This window comes from Odocoileus virginianus, chromosome 32 (genome assembly GCF_023699985.2).
Source record: "Odocoileus virginianus isolate 20LAN1187 ecotype Illinois chromosome 32, Ovbor_1.2, whole genome shotgun sequence".
NCBI classification, from domain to species: domain Eukaryota; kingdom Metazoa; phylum Chordata; class Mammalia; order Artiodactyla; family Cervidae; genus Odocoileus; species Odocoileus virginianus.
The window spans coordinates 24,227,736-24,245,020 of record NC_069705.1 but is presented as its reverse complement, the minus strand read 5'-3'; the positions used below and the strand labels follow the sequence as shown (position 1 = coordinate 24,245,020).

Genomic DNA, 17,285 nt, shown 5'->3' with positions numbered 1-17,285 from the left:
TCCAGTTGAGCTATTTCAAATCCTAAAAGATGATGCTATGAAAGTGCTGCACTCAATATGCCAGCAAATTTGGAAAACTCAGCAGTGGCCACAGGACTGGAAAAGGTCAGTTTTCATTCTAATTCCAAAGAAAGGCAATGCCAAAGAATGTTCAAACTACTGCACAATTGCACTCATCTCACACGCTAGTAAAGTAATGCTCAAAATTCTCCAAGCCAGGCTTCAGCAATACGTGAACCGTGAACTTCCAGATGCTCAAGCTGGTTTTAGAAAAGGCAGAGGAACCAGAGATCAAATTGCTAACATCCGCCGGATCATCAAAAAAGCAAGAGAGTTCCAGAAAAACATCTATTTGTGCTTTATTGACTCTGCCAAAGCCTCTGACTGTGTGGATCACAATAAACTGTGGAAAATTCTGAAAGAGATGGGAATACCAGACCACCTGACCTGCCTCTTGAGAAACCTATATGCAGGTCAGGAAGCAACAGTTAGAACTGGACATGGAACAACAGATTGGTTCCAAATAGGAAAAGGAGTACATCAAGGCTATACATTGCTATATGCTTATTTAATTTATATGCAGAGTACATCATGAGAAACACTGGGCTGGATGAAGCACAGGTTGGAATCAAGATTGCTGGGAGAAATATCAATAACCTCAGACAGGCAGATGACACCACCCTTATGGCAGAAAGTGAAGAACTAGAGAGCCTCTTGATGAAAGTGAAAAAGGAAGTGAAAAAGTTGGCTTAAAGGTCAACATTCAGAAAACTAAGATCATGGCATCTGGTCCCATCACTTCATGGCAAATAGATGGGGAAACAATGGCTGACTTTATTTTTGGGGGCTTCAAACTCACTACAGATGGTGATTGCAGCCATGAAATTAAAAGATGCTTACTCCTTGGAAGGAAAGCTATGACCAAACTAGATAGGATATTAAAAAGCAGAGACATCACTTTGTCAACAAAGGTCCATCTAGTCAAGGCTATGGTTTTTCCAAGTGGTAATGTATGGATGTGAGAGTTGGACTATAAAGCTGAGTGCTGAAGAATTGATGCTTTTGAACTATGGTGTTGGAGAAGACTCTTGAGAGGTCCTTGGACTGCAAGGAGTCCAACCAGTCCATCCTAAAGGAGATCAGTCCTGGGTGTTCATTGGTAGGACTGATTTTCAAGCTGAAACTCCAATACTTTGGCCACCTGATGTGAAGAGCTAACTCATTTGAAAAGACCCTGATACTGGGAAATATTGAGGGCAGGAGGAGAAGGGGACGACAGAGGATGAGATGGTTGGACGGCATGACCAACTCAATGGACATGAGTCTGAGTAAACTCCAGGAGTTGGTGATGGGACAGGGAGGCCTGGCGTGCTGCAGTTCATGGGATCGTAAAGAGTTGGACACAACTGAGCAACTGAACTGAACTGTACATGCATGTTTTTCTCAATAAACATTTTTGAAATATTTATGTAAAAAACTATTTACCTCCTCAAAAGTTAACACTATACTTTAAACAAAAGGATATATGGGGAAAAGTCTCAAATACTTCCCAAATACAAGTGCTGGATTATTGGAGACAGAGCCAGATAGTTTGGAAAACATGTCCTGTGTGAATGGGCTTCCCAGGTGTCTTAGTGGGTTAAGAATCTGGCTGCGATGCCAGAGACCTGGGTTTGAATCCTGGGTTGGGAAGATCCCCTGGAGGAGCGCATGGCAACCCACTCCAGTATTCTCGCCTAGAGAAGCCTATGGGCAGAGGTGCTATAGGCCACAGGGTTGCAAAGAGTCAGACATAACCAACATGACAACACATACACCCCGTGTGAGCAAGGAACAGGGGTGTGCCTTACAAACGTTACTGTCACCAGGAGAGGATGAATAACTACGTGCAAAGCAACCGTTTATTAACAACCACACTGACTGAGGATCAGAGGGGAAAGGTTTTAAGTATTCTCACAGGATATGTAGGCATTTTTGCTGTGTTTTAGCTGTAATTTTAAAAATTGACTGAGAGTTTTGGGTTGATATGAAATGCCTTATAATTTTCCTAGGTAAACTAATGGGAAGCAGGCCACCAATGCGTATTTTGGCATGTGCAGTTGTGAGAACTGATTCTGTTTCCTCTCATGTCCTTAGAGGTTTGGTGCTCTAGCCTTCCTGTCCTCAAATAAAGGTAGCAATGCCACCATTTTACAAAGAAACAGAGGCACGTGAACCAGGCGACACGGCTAAAAAGCAGCAGGGGAGGACTGAAACACGGGGCGTCTGGTCCTGCAGTTCCCGCCCTTCTGCAAGGTCAGGCACATGGCTGAGCTTCACGGAGCTACCACCAGAGGAGAGAGGCAGTGGTCCGCGGAGAGGCAGGAGCGTGGGGAAGCTCTCCGCCAGAGTTCAGTGTCTTCTGGGCTCCGAGAAAGGGAGGGAGTTCCGCTTCCTGTGCCCCGGGGGAGGTGGGGAGACCCGGAAGGAATGACTGGTTCATCCCGGAGGGCACAGCTGAGTCACAGGGGGCTCCCATCAGGATCCTGGCCCTGATGCGACAGAGCTGCCGACCGGGAGCGGCCGCAGTGACAGAATGCCCCAGTGCAACCTGTGTGGACGGTAACTTTTGATCCACCCAAATTCCCTGGCACTGTGTCAGATCCCCCCAAATGGGCAAACCTAGGGTAGCTGTTGGGGGAGGGGAAAAACAACTAGGTTAAACCTCCCATTGGCTCAAGCAGGTTGGTGGCCTGAGACCGAAATGAAGTTAATTTATAGCCAAAGCAAATACACACACACACACAAAAGTGAATGAGACTCATTATGCCAAAACCGTCAAAGAGCACAAACTCTCAAACTCCTCAGGCCACCAGTTATGATAAAGTTAAAGTCTGAATTTCCAAGTCAGCTTTCACACAGGACACTGAAGAAATCATGATGAAAACCGATGCAGTATAGATGTAAATAAGCTCATTCACAGTATGTAAGGTCAAACTCCACCCCATGGGTCTAACAGAAAGACATTTGGGTATCAGAAAAGAAATTTCTTGCAATTAGCTCATTCAAAATGTTGCCAGAAATTCAATGGTGCTCTGGAAGGAAATGGCTCTGCAATCAGACTCCAGGGGTGCTATTTGCAAACTAGATCCCTTGACTTTTGATGGTGGAAGCTTAATTTTTCTCACTCAAGAAGTTAGAAAAAATAGGATCTACAGAGTTTTACAGGGTTACTGCAGCAACTGAATTATAAAAAGGTATTTGGAAAACATCTGGAAAAGTAGGCACTCAGGTATTCTAAAACTTGGGAAAGGAGGAAACCAAAAAAAAAGCTCTTGTTTCTAGGAAGGGGGTGGGGTGCATTTCTCTGAAATGGCACATGACATGGGAAAGAGAGAGCCCACATTCAGAAAGTGAAAACAGGAGAAGACCTACCAAGCGCCATCCAGATGCTAAATCTGATCCAGGTGTCTGTACTCAACTGGACCATCAGGTAAATGTTCACCAGGATGCTGAAGGCTGGCAGGAACGGTAAGAATGGAACCTAAGGAGGGAAAACATCTCAGATATACTCAAATTTTAAAACACATTCCTCAACTTGTTTTGACATGGTGGCAACTAATTTGACATACACAGATACTGTCACAGTGTGTAAGATTATATTCTCACAAAAAGGACTACTTGAACAAAAACCACTCATCTAGAGAATGGGCTTCGCAGATGGCTCAATGGTAAAGAATCCACCTGTAATGCGGGAGACCTGGGTTCGATCCTGGGTTGGGAAGATCCCCTGGAAAAGGGAATGGCAACCCACTCCAGGATTTTTGCCTGGAGAATTCCATGGACAGAGGAGCCCAGCGGGCTACAGTCCATGGGGCTGCAAAAGAGTCAGACACGACTTAGTGACTAAAAAACAACATCCAGAGGATACTAAAAGGAGCCCCGTATTTCCCACCGTTGACTGCAGCAAAGCTACAGAGGGTTATCCAGCCGCTAACACCGGCATTATCACCAAGATGCAGCAGGTCTCAGGGTCTAGCTCAGGGTTTACTGGCTTCATTCCGATATTAAGAGGGCATGCCACTGGAACTCTGACTACTCTTGAGATCTCAGGGGGCTTCTTCCAAGAAACCCTCTTCAAGCTAAATTCTGCTCTTAGTTCAAATGGGACAGACTATAACTTCACTTCACAGTGGAAGGGCTTTGGGTGTGGACTTCCTTGAATTTGTAAAATATTCTAGTTATTTTTCTGATGCTTTAGAGTATTGAACAAGAAATTTGTTTACTATTATATAGAATAATGTACTAGGAGCACACTCAAGTTTTTGAAAAGAATACTTAAGACAAAAAGGAGCATCCCAAACGACCGTGTCGCCCTTGTTCACTGGTTAACATCATCAGAGTGCTTTTTTTTCTTTCTTAAAGTCACAAAAACTAACGTACAAGAGAAAACATGCATGATATTTAAGATCACGAATCCTCATGACACATACCATAAAGGCGACTTTCTGCTGATTCTGGGGCTGCCTCCAGATGATGAGCACGACGGCAGCACAGAGAACGAGAAACAGCACCAGGAGAGCCAGACTCCACGCTTCCCGTCTGGCGATGGCGTGGACGCTGTGCGTGGTCAGAACACTCAGGCCCAGGATGAGGAATGCTGCGGAGATGACATGTTCGTGAAACAAAACCAGCACGTGACCTTCACTCAGACCCCTGCATTCAAAGTCTATTCTGATATCAAGTTCTTTATGTATCTACTCTGCCAAACACTAAGATTCTTCATTTCTATTTTGGAAAGACATGCCTGATCTCCGTGACTTAAGAATCCCGCTTCGCTCCCTCATGACTGTCGCCTCCTTAGAAGGCAGCCTCCCCTCTAGCCTCTACCATCCCGCCTTTCTGCCAGTCTCCGATGGCATCACTTGGATTGATGGAACACTGTCCAGGGTGGCTAGTTCCCTTTTTTCCAATGGGGAAAGCAAGTCTGTTCGTGTTCAGCTGTTGTAGACACTGTTCATATAAACAGATAATACATGATCTGCACCTTTTCTTCCTGTTTCAGAGCGGCATCACTGCCTACCCAGATGATCTCTGATCATCGAGTCTGAATTAGGGGTCCCTCTCATGCGCTCTCAGATAAAGTTGTACTGCCCTTAGCTCACCACCAATGCGGCTGCTCTGTAAAGTCCAATGAGAGCAAGAACCATCTTTCCTGACATCCCAAGTGCCCAGGGGGGTTCCTGGCACATCAATAAATGTTGCTGAAAATACGCTTGATTACGTAACTGTGGGTGAGCAAGCAGGATCTGCAGCACAGCCTCCCACGCTCCCCGGGTCCCAGTTCAGCTACGGGCAGGGGTGCTTCGCTTCCCACAGGAAGAACCCCCATGGCTCACGAAATGGACCAATTCTGTACTTCTGCCACCCTCACCTCAGGGCAGCAGTTCCCAACCTTTCTGGCATCAGAGACCAGTTTCATGGAAGACAATTTTTCCATGGACGCTAGGGGATGGTTTGCAGATGATTCAAGTGTGTTACGGTTACTGTGCACTTTATCTCTATTATTATTACATCAGCCCCCACCTCGGATCATCAGGCATTAGATCCCAGGGGCGGGGACCCCTGCCTTAGGGAATTTCTTCCTTTCTTCTTCAATTACCAATATACCATCAACTTAACCTGCTAACATAAGGAAGGTCTCAATGACCAGTGACCCCTTAGGTGAACATTTCAGGACTGAGAGCAGTGCTAACATATTCTTTCATCCTGTATCACATCATACCTGTTCCACCCACACACACACACTGGGTCTTTATAATGTATACAGTGAAGGGAACTTACCCAGGAACCCTACCAGAAAGCTGACGAGAGAAGCAGACTGTTTCGTGGGCAGAAGCGAGGGGTTGAAGAGGGTTCGCAGGCTGAAGCCCTGTCCTGGCAGCATGGTGACCTGAGACTCACTTTTGGGGGTTCTGTTGGCACACGATCCCAGAGCTTCTTTCTCAGAATAATGCTTGGGTTGCTCGTAAGATAAGCCGGGCTGGTACCTATTCCAAGTAAAAGTGTGTGTCTTTATTCTCAAACAGACACTTGGTCCAAATGAAACAAGTACCTAAAACTCTAACGGAGATATTTCCATTCACAGCTGGTGCAGTAAATGCACAAGTCTTGTGGCTGCAGCCTCAGGGTTACTGAGGCAGGTCATACACGTGCTCAGCAAAATACCTGCAGCAACTCCGAATTTCCTGATAGCCACTTGATTAGAATGTTATATATATTAGATGCTGAAGAGAGTTACATTTTAACGTGAGGCACCTGTGACGGTAAGTGATTACTCTGGTTACCTATGTTGAAGGGAGATGCCGTTCATGAACACAGCAACCCTGTCAACAGAAACCCCAATTAAATATCAGCTACAGGGTAACAGGGGCCTCCCCCGTGGCTCAGCAGTAAAGAGTGCCTGCAATGTAGGAGTCGCAGAAGCCGCAGGTTCAGTCCCTGGGTCAGGAAGATCCCCTGGAGGAGGGCATGGCAATCCACTCCAGTATGCTTGCCTGCAGAATCCCATGGACAGAGGAGCCTGGCGGGCTACAGTCCACGGGGTCGCACAGAGTCAGACACGACTGAAGCGACTTGGCACACACGCATGCACAGGGGAATATAATATGCAGCCTTCAGTTTGGGAGTGGAAGGTCTCACTGCAGCTTGCCTCCAGTCTTATCTCCCTCATCAGCCACCTCCCGCCCATTCTCCTTTGTTACTGATCCCCTTCCTCTTTGGCTGGTGTCAAGATATCAGCCTGCTTTAGCTCCCAACATCTGCCCTGGTCTCCCCAGTGCGATCTTCTGAGAAGCTTTTGCTTAAATTTAAAAGTATTATTTGTTTCCCATCTGAAGAAATATGCTCACTGTGGAAAAAATACATAAAAGCATGCAGAAGAAAATTAAACCATCCATAACATTCAGTGTGAATCACTGTTAGCATTTTATTACAATTTCAGCCAGTTAAAAATGCAAATATGTATATATATTTGCAAAAATCATTTTTTGTGTGTAAACGTATGTTAGTTAAATAAATTCAGATACTACATATAGCTTTGCATCCAGAAACTGATATATCTCTCCATATAATTAAATATCATTTTATTTGCTGTAGAACAGTATACTGAATAAATGTACTCTTCTGTAACTATTCTATTTTTTTAACTGAAGTATAGTTGATTTATAATGCTGTGTTAGTTTCTGGTATACAGCAAAGTGTTTCAGTTCATATATGTCCTTTTTCATATGCTTTTCCATTATGGTTTATTATGGGATACTGTTTATTATGTTTATTATTATGTTTATTATGTTTATTATTGTCTATTATGTTTATTATGGGATATTGTTTATTACGTTTATTATTATGTTTATTATGTTTATTATGGGATACTGTGCTACAGTCAGTTCAGTTCAGTCGCTCAGTCGTGTCCGACACTTTGTGACCCCATGAATACAGCAGGAACTTACTGTTTGTTTATTGATTATTATACTATGACAGGGAAGCCTGGCGTGCTGCAGTCCACGGGGTTGCACAGAGTCGGTCACGACTGAGAGGCTGAGCGCCAGCCCAGCCAGTCAACCCCGTTCCGAGAGTTTCAGGCCAACAGCAAACGGACGCAGCCATACATACAAAGATTAAAGCTTTAGCCTGAGAGCTTAGCAGCTGCATCACCAGGACTAAAAATACAGTGTTCTAAAGTGTTTTTATGCATTATGAGAATCTGTTGTTCACATAGATTAGGCCAACCTATTGATAATTAACAACGGTATTTATTTGCTTAAGGACCAAGTATGCTAAATAGGCTTCGCATTCACGTTTGTATGCCCATGGCCTCTCACTTCTGTGAGACAGCTGCCGCTGCTGCTAAGTCGCTTCAGTCGTGTCCGACTCTGTGCGATCCCATAGACGGCAGCCCACCAGGCACCTCTCTCTCTGGGATTCTCCTAACTCCATGCAAACAAGGCCAGTGAGCCCTAACTGTCTTTATTTCCTGGGTGCCAACTGACACACACGCTTCAGAACCATCTGGCAAGCAGGACAGCCCACCTGAGGATGAGGACACAGGCTGCGACCAGAGAGTAGGCCAGAAGTGTCCCAATGGACATCATGTCCACGAGGGCCTTCAGGTCGAACAGGAACGCCATCACAGCTGTTGGGGAAAAGAAAGAAGGGGAAAGAAGAGTGCCTGTGAGAAAATTCCACACAGCTGATGCCAAGTCAGAGACAAGGGATGGGAAATTTTTTGTTTTAGTGCCGATGATAAGTCAAGTAAAGCATAGAAAGTATATTTCTCACAGTTAATAAGATGTTCCTTAGGTCATAAACACTGCTAATAAAACTTCAAAACCCCTCAGCGATCTATCAAGTACAAAATACATCTACTTTGATTACTTAAAAAATATTGCCCTGACAAAGAGTGAAAATACTGTACAAGAGAATATTCGCTTTTGATGTTTCAGAAGAAAAAACACTGCCAGGAAATACTGGCAGGCTCCTTTTAAATAAGTAAATAAATAAATAAAAGAATTCAAATGGAAGAGCTTTCATTATAGATGTTATATAACCATTTTAATTTCCATCTGCATTCTGAGTTATATCTTGGACAGGATAAGGTCCAATTAAATTATGCTTCAGATAGAATATAAATCCTATCCTGATTAAAACCACACACTCTGATTAAATTTAAACCATTTGGGTCTACCTCCAAGCCCTAATAATGTTAAGAGGCAAAGTATACTTCACATAGTTGAATAGTTAACTTGCAGCCTACAATTTTTTTCTCCAATGAAGCATCAAACTAGTGACAATATTAACTGGAATTTACCAAATAGTTGTCCTTATCATAATAAGTAGACAACATCACACCCCACTCATGTGGCACTCCAGACATCTCAGCAGTGCTTTCTATCTTTATGATCTCAATTTATCTTCAATTCAATAGTCCTATGAGATGGGGGCAATCATTTAGGTTCAGCTTTATAGATCAGCATTTGACTGTTTTTGAATAAACCCCAGCAATTTCACATGGTTTAACCTAATAGGATCATTACTCTTAATAGACGGGTTAACTTAGCAAGGTTACAACTACTGGGTAGAAGTGGTGTGTGTGCGTGTAAGTCACTCAGTCATGTCTGACTCTTTGGACCCCATGGACTGTAGCCCAACAGGCTCCTCTGTCCATGGGATTCTCCAGTCAAGAATACTGGAGTGGGTTGCCATGCCCTTCTCCAGGGATCTGCAACCCAGAGATTGAACCCAGGTCTCCTGCACTGCAGGTAGAAGAAGGCTTCAGCTAAACCAATATGCCTGCCGGTGGCCCTTCTAAAATAGCACATAATTTTTTCCTTTTTTTTTAGATTTTATGTAGACCATTTAAAAAGTCTTTATTGAATGTGTTACAATATTGCTTCCACTTTATATTTTGGTGTTTCAGCCCTGAGGTATGTGGGATCTCAGCTCTCTGACCGGGGATCAAGCCCATACCCCCTGGATTGGAAGATGAAGTCTGAACCACTGGGAAGTCCCACATTGTTTCCTTAAATACATCCCATGCCTTATTTTGAAAAATTTCCATTGCTAGTATAGCTATACATTAGATTACAATTTTAATATGTCTTGTAAGAATCACAGATAACCTGTTTTAGGAAGCCAAAACAGAAGAAAGCAATAAATTACCCATACAAGCTCTCTGATCTAAGTTAAAAACAAGCAAGAGGTGAGACTACAAAATAGCAAAAATGTAATATTCAGAAAACTAAGATCATAGCATCTGGTACCATCACTTCATGGCAAATAGATGGGGAAACAGTGGAGACAGTGTCAGACTTTTTTCTCCAAAATCACTGCAGATGGTGACTGCAGCCACGAAATTAAAAGATGCTTACTCCTTGGAAGGAAAATTATGACCAACCTAGATAGCATATTAAAAAGCAGATGCGTTACTTTTCCAACAAAGGTCCGTCTAGTCAAGGCTATGGTTTTTCCAGTAGTCATGTATGGATGTGAGAGTTGGACTGTAAAGAAAGCTGAGCGCCGATGAATTGATGCTTTTGAACTGTGGTGTTGGAGAAGACTCTTGAGAGTCCCTTGGACTGCAAGGAGATCCAACCAGTCCATCCTAAAGGAGATCAGTCCTGGGTGTTTACTGGAAGGACTGATGCTGAAGCTGAAACTCCAATACTCTGGCCACCTCATGCAAAGGGCTGACTTATTGGAAAAAACCCTGATGCTGGGAGGGATTGGGGGCAGGAGGAGAAGGGGACGACAGAAGATGAGATGACTGGATGCTATCACTGACTCGATGGACATGAGTTTGGGTAATCTCCGGGATTTGGGGATGGACAGGGAGGCCTGGCGTGCTCAATTCATGGGGTCGCAAAGAGTCAGACAGGACTGAGCGACTGAAGTGAATTGAATGTTTCAGTGCACTAAAAATGTTAAAATTATCTTCTTTTAATTATTAATTTCTATATCTTATTACGCTGTCAAATTAAATTCTTTCTAGAGGAAGAAGGGTAAATTTTTTAAAATTCTGAATACATAATAGAGAATTAATGGGCACGATTTTACAGGAAAAAACAAAAGCTTTTATGGAGTAAATAAAATATGTTGTCTTTTGTCAAGATTTATGAACTTTCATTAATATCGTAATGTACTGTTTAATCATAAAGCGGGCCTTACATCGTCTAGTGAAAACTTCATTTTATGGGGGCAGACATCTTAAGCAGTAAGAAAATAAGTAATTTGACCTCCCAACATACATCTTAATAAAGGGCCAAGTTTATTAGAAGACATTTTATAAAGGGCAGTTGTTTAGGAAAATACTTAAGATTCTAAAAGAATCTTATTTCATACATAATTAAATATTAGTATTCTGTAATATAATTTTCCAACAATTCAGAGCCTCGATAAAATTATCATCTTTGGTCTGAATTTATACTACTAAGAGTGTTTACCGTTTTTTCTCTAAAGTTTGCTAAAGTCCTCTCTTGCTCCATAACAGCACCACTAAGGTCATTCACTCAATCTGCAAAATCTGAAAATTTTCATGTGGAATAAGAATCTGGACAAAAGCATTTTGATGGATATTATGACATGCCAAAAGGGAAGCATCCGGAGTTTTTTTTTTTTTTTTAAACATGACAATATCAAAGCTCTTGAAAGGAAAAATAGATTCCTAATGGGGTTTATGATAATATAGGTATTAGTAACTCTTAAAGAACTATGATGGGCCCAGGAAATGGGGTTAGCCACCATACTGAGGGCAGTGATAACAATGGCCAAGTATAAATTATCTTTGATATTTCTTATATTTAATTAAGAATGGGTAAACTTTAGCTTTTCAAAAATCCTATGACCATTTAGCAATATTCAACTTATATCCTGGATAATAAACAAAATATTGAATCATTATTTTTAATTAACAATTCAAGGATTAAGTAATCATTCTTTAATTAACATTTTGTGTGTGATAATACAATTTTACAGGCTCGTTTCATTGATCTGAAAAGCAGTGAATACTTGATACACGATAAGGAACCACTGGAACCCTTTGCACATTTGTTAGAAGCAGAAAGGTTAAGGTAACAAAATGGTAACAAATCTCAAAGGGTCAGTTACAAATTTCAGTAGACCACCGCCACCACCATTTGCAGATGTGATCCCAATGTTCATACCCTGATTTATCAGTGATTTTGTTTTCAACTTACATGCACAGCAAGCAGACCCGCTTTATAAGTCCATGCATGCACATAAAATGCTCGAGTCTAATGCTGAAGAATCCTATGTTTGTAAAGCTTACCAGAAATGACCCCTGCGGTCAGTGTGGCAGCTACTGGTGACTGCCTCTTACTCACTCTGGCAAGAAATCTAAACAGTAAACCATCCCGGGCCATGGCAAACAGAATTCGGGGTAAAGGAAACATGGAACCCAGAAGACTAGAACAAAAAAATCCATAATCCACAAGTGAGTTATTACAAGTATTAGTCTAGACGAGTCTATACAGGTAAAGACTGGACACACTAGAGTACAGAACCTATACCAAAAAAATGTTCAAAACAGGAAACATTCAGAGAAGTTATTGATATTTATATATGTCAAAACAGAAAACCACCTAATTTTCCATTGTCTTCCCAGAATCCTTGGTGAAAAAAGATCCCCCTTTACTTAATAAAAGTCAACTCTCTCTCACCTGCCACTGCACCCGACGATAAAGTAGCAATTATTGGTGTCTTCGTTTTGGAATTGATTTGAGCTAGACATTTGAAAAGCAACCCATCCTCCGCCATAGCATAGATTACACGAGGCATTGGGAAAATGGATCCAAGAAGACTGAATAAAAAGCAAACACATGCAGTATGGCAAACACATTCATGCAAGATTACATCACAGAGCTGCAATTAAGTCATTGTATAAAACTCAGCATCACAGCTATTTGTTATTTTTTAAATGTAATATGATTGGGTATTTAAAAATATTAACCATGGTGCAATTTATTATACTCTCAGAGATAATCTGCTCAGCACAATTATCAGGCTAAAAACAATGCTGCAAAGAATTTGTGCAGGCCCATGATTACTACTGAATTAAAACTAAGTAATTAGATTTAAAAAAATTTTTAACTTAGAAAATTTATAAATTAATATGTAATTATAGAAAAGACAGTAATTTAATTTTATAGTATCTAGTCACTTCATTTATTCAATAATTACACATTTTTACATATATTTTACCATGATTTTTTGATCAAATTTGAAATAATTCTCAGCATAAGATAATCAAGATAGAAAAAGGAAAAAAGATGAACTCGCTGTAAATTCAGTATATAGAAGCAGCCTGAATTAAATATTAGCAAGAGTGAAATTTAAGAAAATGATTTTTGCTTTAGCTGTTTTTAATTACTTGTGTGTTTACTGACTACATCATTCCATACACGATTAAGTTGTAAAAAAACTTACAATTTAAGAGAAAATAAGTAAGATACACTTTTTAAACTCCATCTCCTTTATCTTTTAATAAAACGTGGTTGAGCTTAGCCACAGATAAATCTTTGTCTGTCTCTCTTCTAAAATTATGGTACAAAGTATCTTTACAGTTCAGATTTTTGAAACTATTCAGAACAAACCTTAGTATTATCAGATGGCTAAGGATCCAAGAGAGGTTAATTTGTGATTGCTGCTTAATACTATCCTGAATACAAAAAAACAAAAAGGATTTTGAGGGGGAGATAAAAGATCTAGGCTGATGAATTACACAAAAAGATTTATTTTTTAAATTTCAGACTTTTAGAAAAATTTCACTTCAAAAAATTAGTAATCAAGCAGAGATTAATTTTCCCTTTGTAACAGTGTTCTACAGTACGGCACTCAAGTGGAACATGATCACATGTTAAGTTAAAATATGAGCAGCTCAGGAAACTTGAGAAATGAATTATAAAATATTAAAATAAGCAGCTACTGAAAATCTGAATGCCTGAGATTCAGCTATCCTTATCACACAGATGTATACAAATCTCCACCATTAACTTGAGAACAGTAATTTCTATTTCTAGACCAAGTTCACTCTGATCAGTGCTAAGACAAAAAGTTTCAATGTTTCATGATAAAAAGTACTTTACACTTAAAAATGCCACAGCATATAGTTGTCACTCACACAGACTTGATATTATTTTAAAAAAAACAGCAGAAAATGTCAAGTCTGCACATGAGGTCTCAGTTGTCTGTAGCACTATAAGTAACACCAAAGACAGTAGGGTAACATACTAGTATACGTACTGTCAAGTTTTACAATAAGTTTTACAATACATACATATACAAATATATATGAAATATATAAATGTGCATAAATGCCATACATATCCTTGGAAGCCTGGACTATCACTATCTTCTAACTTTTAACAGCTCAGGGGGAAAAGATTTTATCACTTAAGATTTCGATACAGCAATTCTGGGTGAACAATTCAGAGAATATAGTTGTACGATATGTTTCTCCTATTAGGATTGTTTTTAAAACATACAAAAGCAATTCCGTGGATACCAACTACCTCTGCAGTTACCCACGCAGTCCTGCCCCAGAGACAATGCGATGTACCTTGTTGACAAAGCGCAGAGGGAGCCTGCTGCAACGACGTATTTGGCTGGCCCCCATCCAACGTACTCGAAGGCCACAGGAAGCGGGCTTTTCTCATCCAGCAGGTAGTACGGCATCATCAGCGTTAAAGCTGCCGAGACCCCAAAATAGGCCATAAAGCAAACGAGCAGAGAAGTCACAATTCCAATAGGAATAGCTTTCTGAGGATTCCGGACTTCCTCACCTAAGGAGACATAAATAGAAGACTGCATATTTAATAAAACACAACTAGTTTATTGCAGCGCTGTTTACAATAGCCAAGACACGGAAGCAACCTAAATGTCCACCAACAGAGGAATGGGTAAAATGCTGTGATATACATATACAATGGAATATTACTTAGTATTAAAAACAACGACATAATGCCACTTGTAGTAACATGGATGGACCTAGAGATTTAATTCATACTGAGTGAAGTAAATCAGACAGAGGAGGAGAAATAGCATATGACATCCCTTATATACAGACTCTATAAAGAAATGTTACAAATGATCTGTTTCACCCTTGATAATATACATGCTTCGATGCTGTTCTCTCAAAATATCCCACCCTCGCCTTCTCCCACAGAGTCCAAAAGTCTGTTCTGTACATCTGTGTCTCTTTTTCTGTTTTGCATATAGGGTTATCGTTACCATGTTTCTAAATTCCATATATATGAGTTAGTATACTGTATTGGTCTTTATCTTTCTGGCTTACTTCACTCTGTATAATGGGCTCCAGTTTCACCCATCTCATTAGAACTGATTCAAATGAATTCTTTTTAATGGCTGAGTAATACTCCATGGTGCATATGTACCACAGCTTCCTTATCCACTCGTCTGCTGATGGGCATCTAGGTTGCTTCCATGTCTTGGCTATTATAAACAGTGCTGTGATTAACATTGGGGTGCACATGTCTCTTTCAGATCTGGTTTCCTCGGTGTGTATGCCCAGAAGTGGGATTGCTGGGTCATATGGCAGTTCTATTTCCAGTTTTTTAAGAAATCTCCACATTGTTCTCCATAGCAATTGTACTAGTTTGCATTCCCACCAACAATGTAAGAGGGTTCCCTTTTCTCCACACCCTCTCTAGCATTTATTGCTTGTAGACTTTTGGATAGCAGCCATCCTGACTGGCATGTAATGGTATCTCATTGTGGTTTTGATTTGCATTTCTCTGATAATGAGTGATGTTGAGCATCTTTTCATGTGTTTGTTAGCAATCTGGATGTCTTCTTTGGAGAAATGTCTGTTTAGTTCTTTGGCCCATTTTTTGATTGGGTCATTTACTTTTCTGGAATTGAGCTTCAGGAGTTGCTTGTATATTTTTGAGATGAATCCTTTGTCTGTTGCTTCATTTGCTATTATTTTCTCCCATTCTGAAGGCTGTCTTTTCACCGTGCTTATAGTTTCCTTTGTTGTGCAAAAGCTTTTAAGTTTCATTAGGTCCCATTTGTTTATTTTTGCTTTTATTTCCAATATTCTGGGAGGTGGGTCATAGAGGATCCTGCTGTGATTTATGTTGGAGACTGTTTTGCCTATGTTGGATGCATGAGACAAGTGCTCGGGGCTGCTGCACTGGGAAGACCCAGAGGGATGGGGTGGGGAGGGAGGCGGGAGCGGAGATCGGGATGGGGAGCACATGTAAATCCATGGCTGATTCATGTCAGTGTACGGCAAAAACCACTACAATATTGTAAAGTAATTAGCCTCCAACTAATAAAAATAAATGGAAAAAAGAAAAAAGAAATGTTACAAATGAACTTATTTATTTACAAAACTGAAAACAGACTTAGAGAAAAAACATGGTTGCCGTGGGGGAAGGGTCGAGGGAAGGGATAGTTAGGGAGTTTGGGATGGACATGTACACACTGCTATATATAAAACAGATAACTAACAGGGACACAGTGCATAGCACAGAGAACTCTGCTCGATGTTATATGGCAGCCTGAATGGGAGGAGGGTGTGGGGAGAATGAATATGTGGATATGTATGGCTAAGTCCCTTTGCTGGGCACCTGAAATTATCACAATGTTGTTTTTTTATCACAACTTTATTAATCAGCTATACTTCAATACAAAATAAAGATTTTTTTAAAAACAAAACATGAATAGGTAAAACATGAATTCTTCTTCTGCTTCATAGTAATTCTCCTCAGCTTCTGTCTTTTCTGTTTTCTCAGCTTGCTCCATCTATGCTACATGAAGTTCTCTCTCTTCTTGAGGGCCCTATGCTGTCATAAAAAGATCAAAGCCCAGAGGCAAGAAGAGAAAGCAAGATATCCTGCAAGTCAGTTTCTTGCTTCCAGAAAGAAAAAACATGCTATTCCAGCACCACAAAATGTTTAAAGATAGAAAAGCAGTCTTAATCCATTTGGAAAATGATTCATCCATGGAGATTAAACATGGCATTCTACAGGCCCTTAATTATGAAGGCTCCCAAATATATGGAGACAAACTTCTACTCAGTGCATTGATTTATATTAAATTTTAGTTTCAAAAAAAAATAGTACTTTGGAGATCTTTCTAACAAGAGTTGGCATTTGAAATACCCAAAATACGGCCAATTATAAGGCCCTGCAATACTGTGAACCCAGAGGAAGCACTAGGGAGTGACTATAACATGATTACTTTTTGTACTGGATAAAGAGAAAAGAAGGATCACAATATATTTTGTCCTATTAAAGAAGAAACAATTTAAGAGCATGATCATCATTTGTTACTCACTGTGATAGCACTCGGAGAAGGCAATGGCACCCCACTCCAGTACTCTTGCCTGGAGAATCCCATGGATGGAGGAGCCTGGCAGGGTACAGTCCATGGGGTCGCTAAGAGTCGGACATGACTAAGCAACTTCACTTTCACTTTTCACTTTCATGCATTGGAGAAGGAAATGGCAACCCACTCCAGTATTTTTGCCTGGAGAATCCCAGGGATGGGGGAGCCTGGTGGGCTGCCGTCTTTGGGGTCGCACAGAGTTGGACACGACCGACGTGACTTGGCAGCAGCAGCAGTGATAGCACTTCCAGACCAAAGATTAAAGGCAGTGATTACAACCAACATTTATAAAGTAGCTGACAGCTCGCACAGTATTTTTTATAATGTATTTTGTTGTTGTTGTTTAGTCAGTCAGGTGTGTCTGAATCTTGGGGACC

The 17,285-nt window shown here is 40.8% G+C and overlaps 1 protein-coding gene across 4 annotated transcripts in view; it reads right to left on the bottom strand.

The window, feature by feature from the left end:
• The window catches only part of SLC7A2 (solute carrier family 7 member 2), a 71,671-nt gene that overhangs the window by 5,617 nt on the left and 48,769 nt on the right, over window positions 1-17,285 (bottom strand). For 3 of the 4 annotated variants that reach the window (XM_020916899.2, XM_020916908.2, XM_020916916.2), the window contains 6 exons: window positions 14,114-14,336; window positions 12,216-12,355; window positions 8,071-8,173; window positions 5,824-6,029; window positions 4,473-4,639; window positions 3,415-3,523 (listed from right to left, as the gene is read on the bottom strand). In XM_020916899.2, the coding sequence (XP_020772558.2) occupies window positions 3,415-3,523; window positions 4,473-4,639; window positions 5,824-6,029; window positions 8,071-8,173; window positions 12,216-12,355; window positions 14,114-14,336 (948 nt within the window). Of the gene's footprint in view, window positions 1-3,414; window positions 3,524-4,472; window positions 4,640-5,823; window positions 6,030-8,070; window positions 8,174-11,824; window positions 11,962-12,215; window positions 12,356-14,113; window positions 14,337-17,285 lie in introns of all 4 variants that reach the window. The other variant, XM_070459999.1, reaches the window with a different exon arrangement.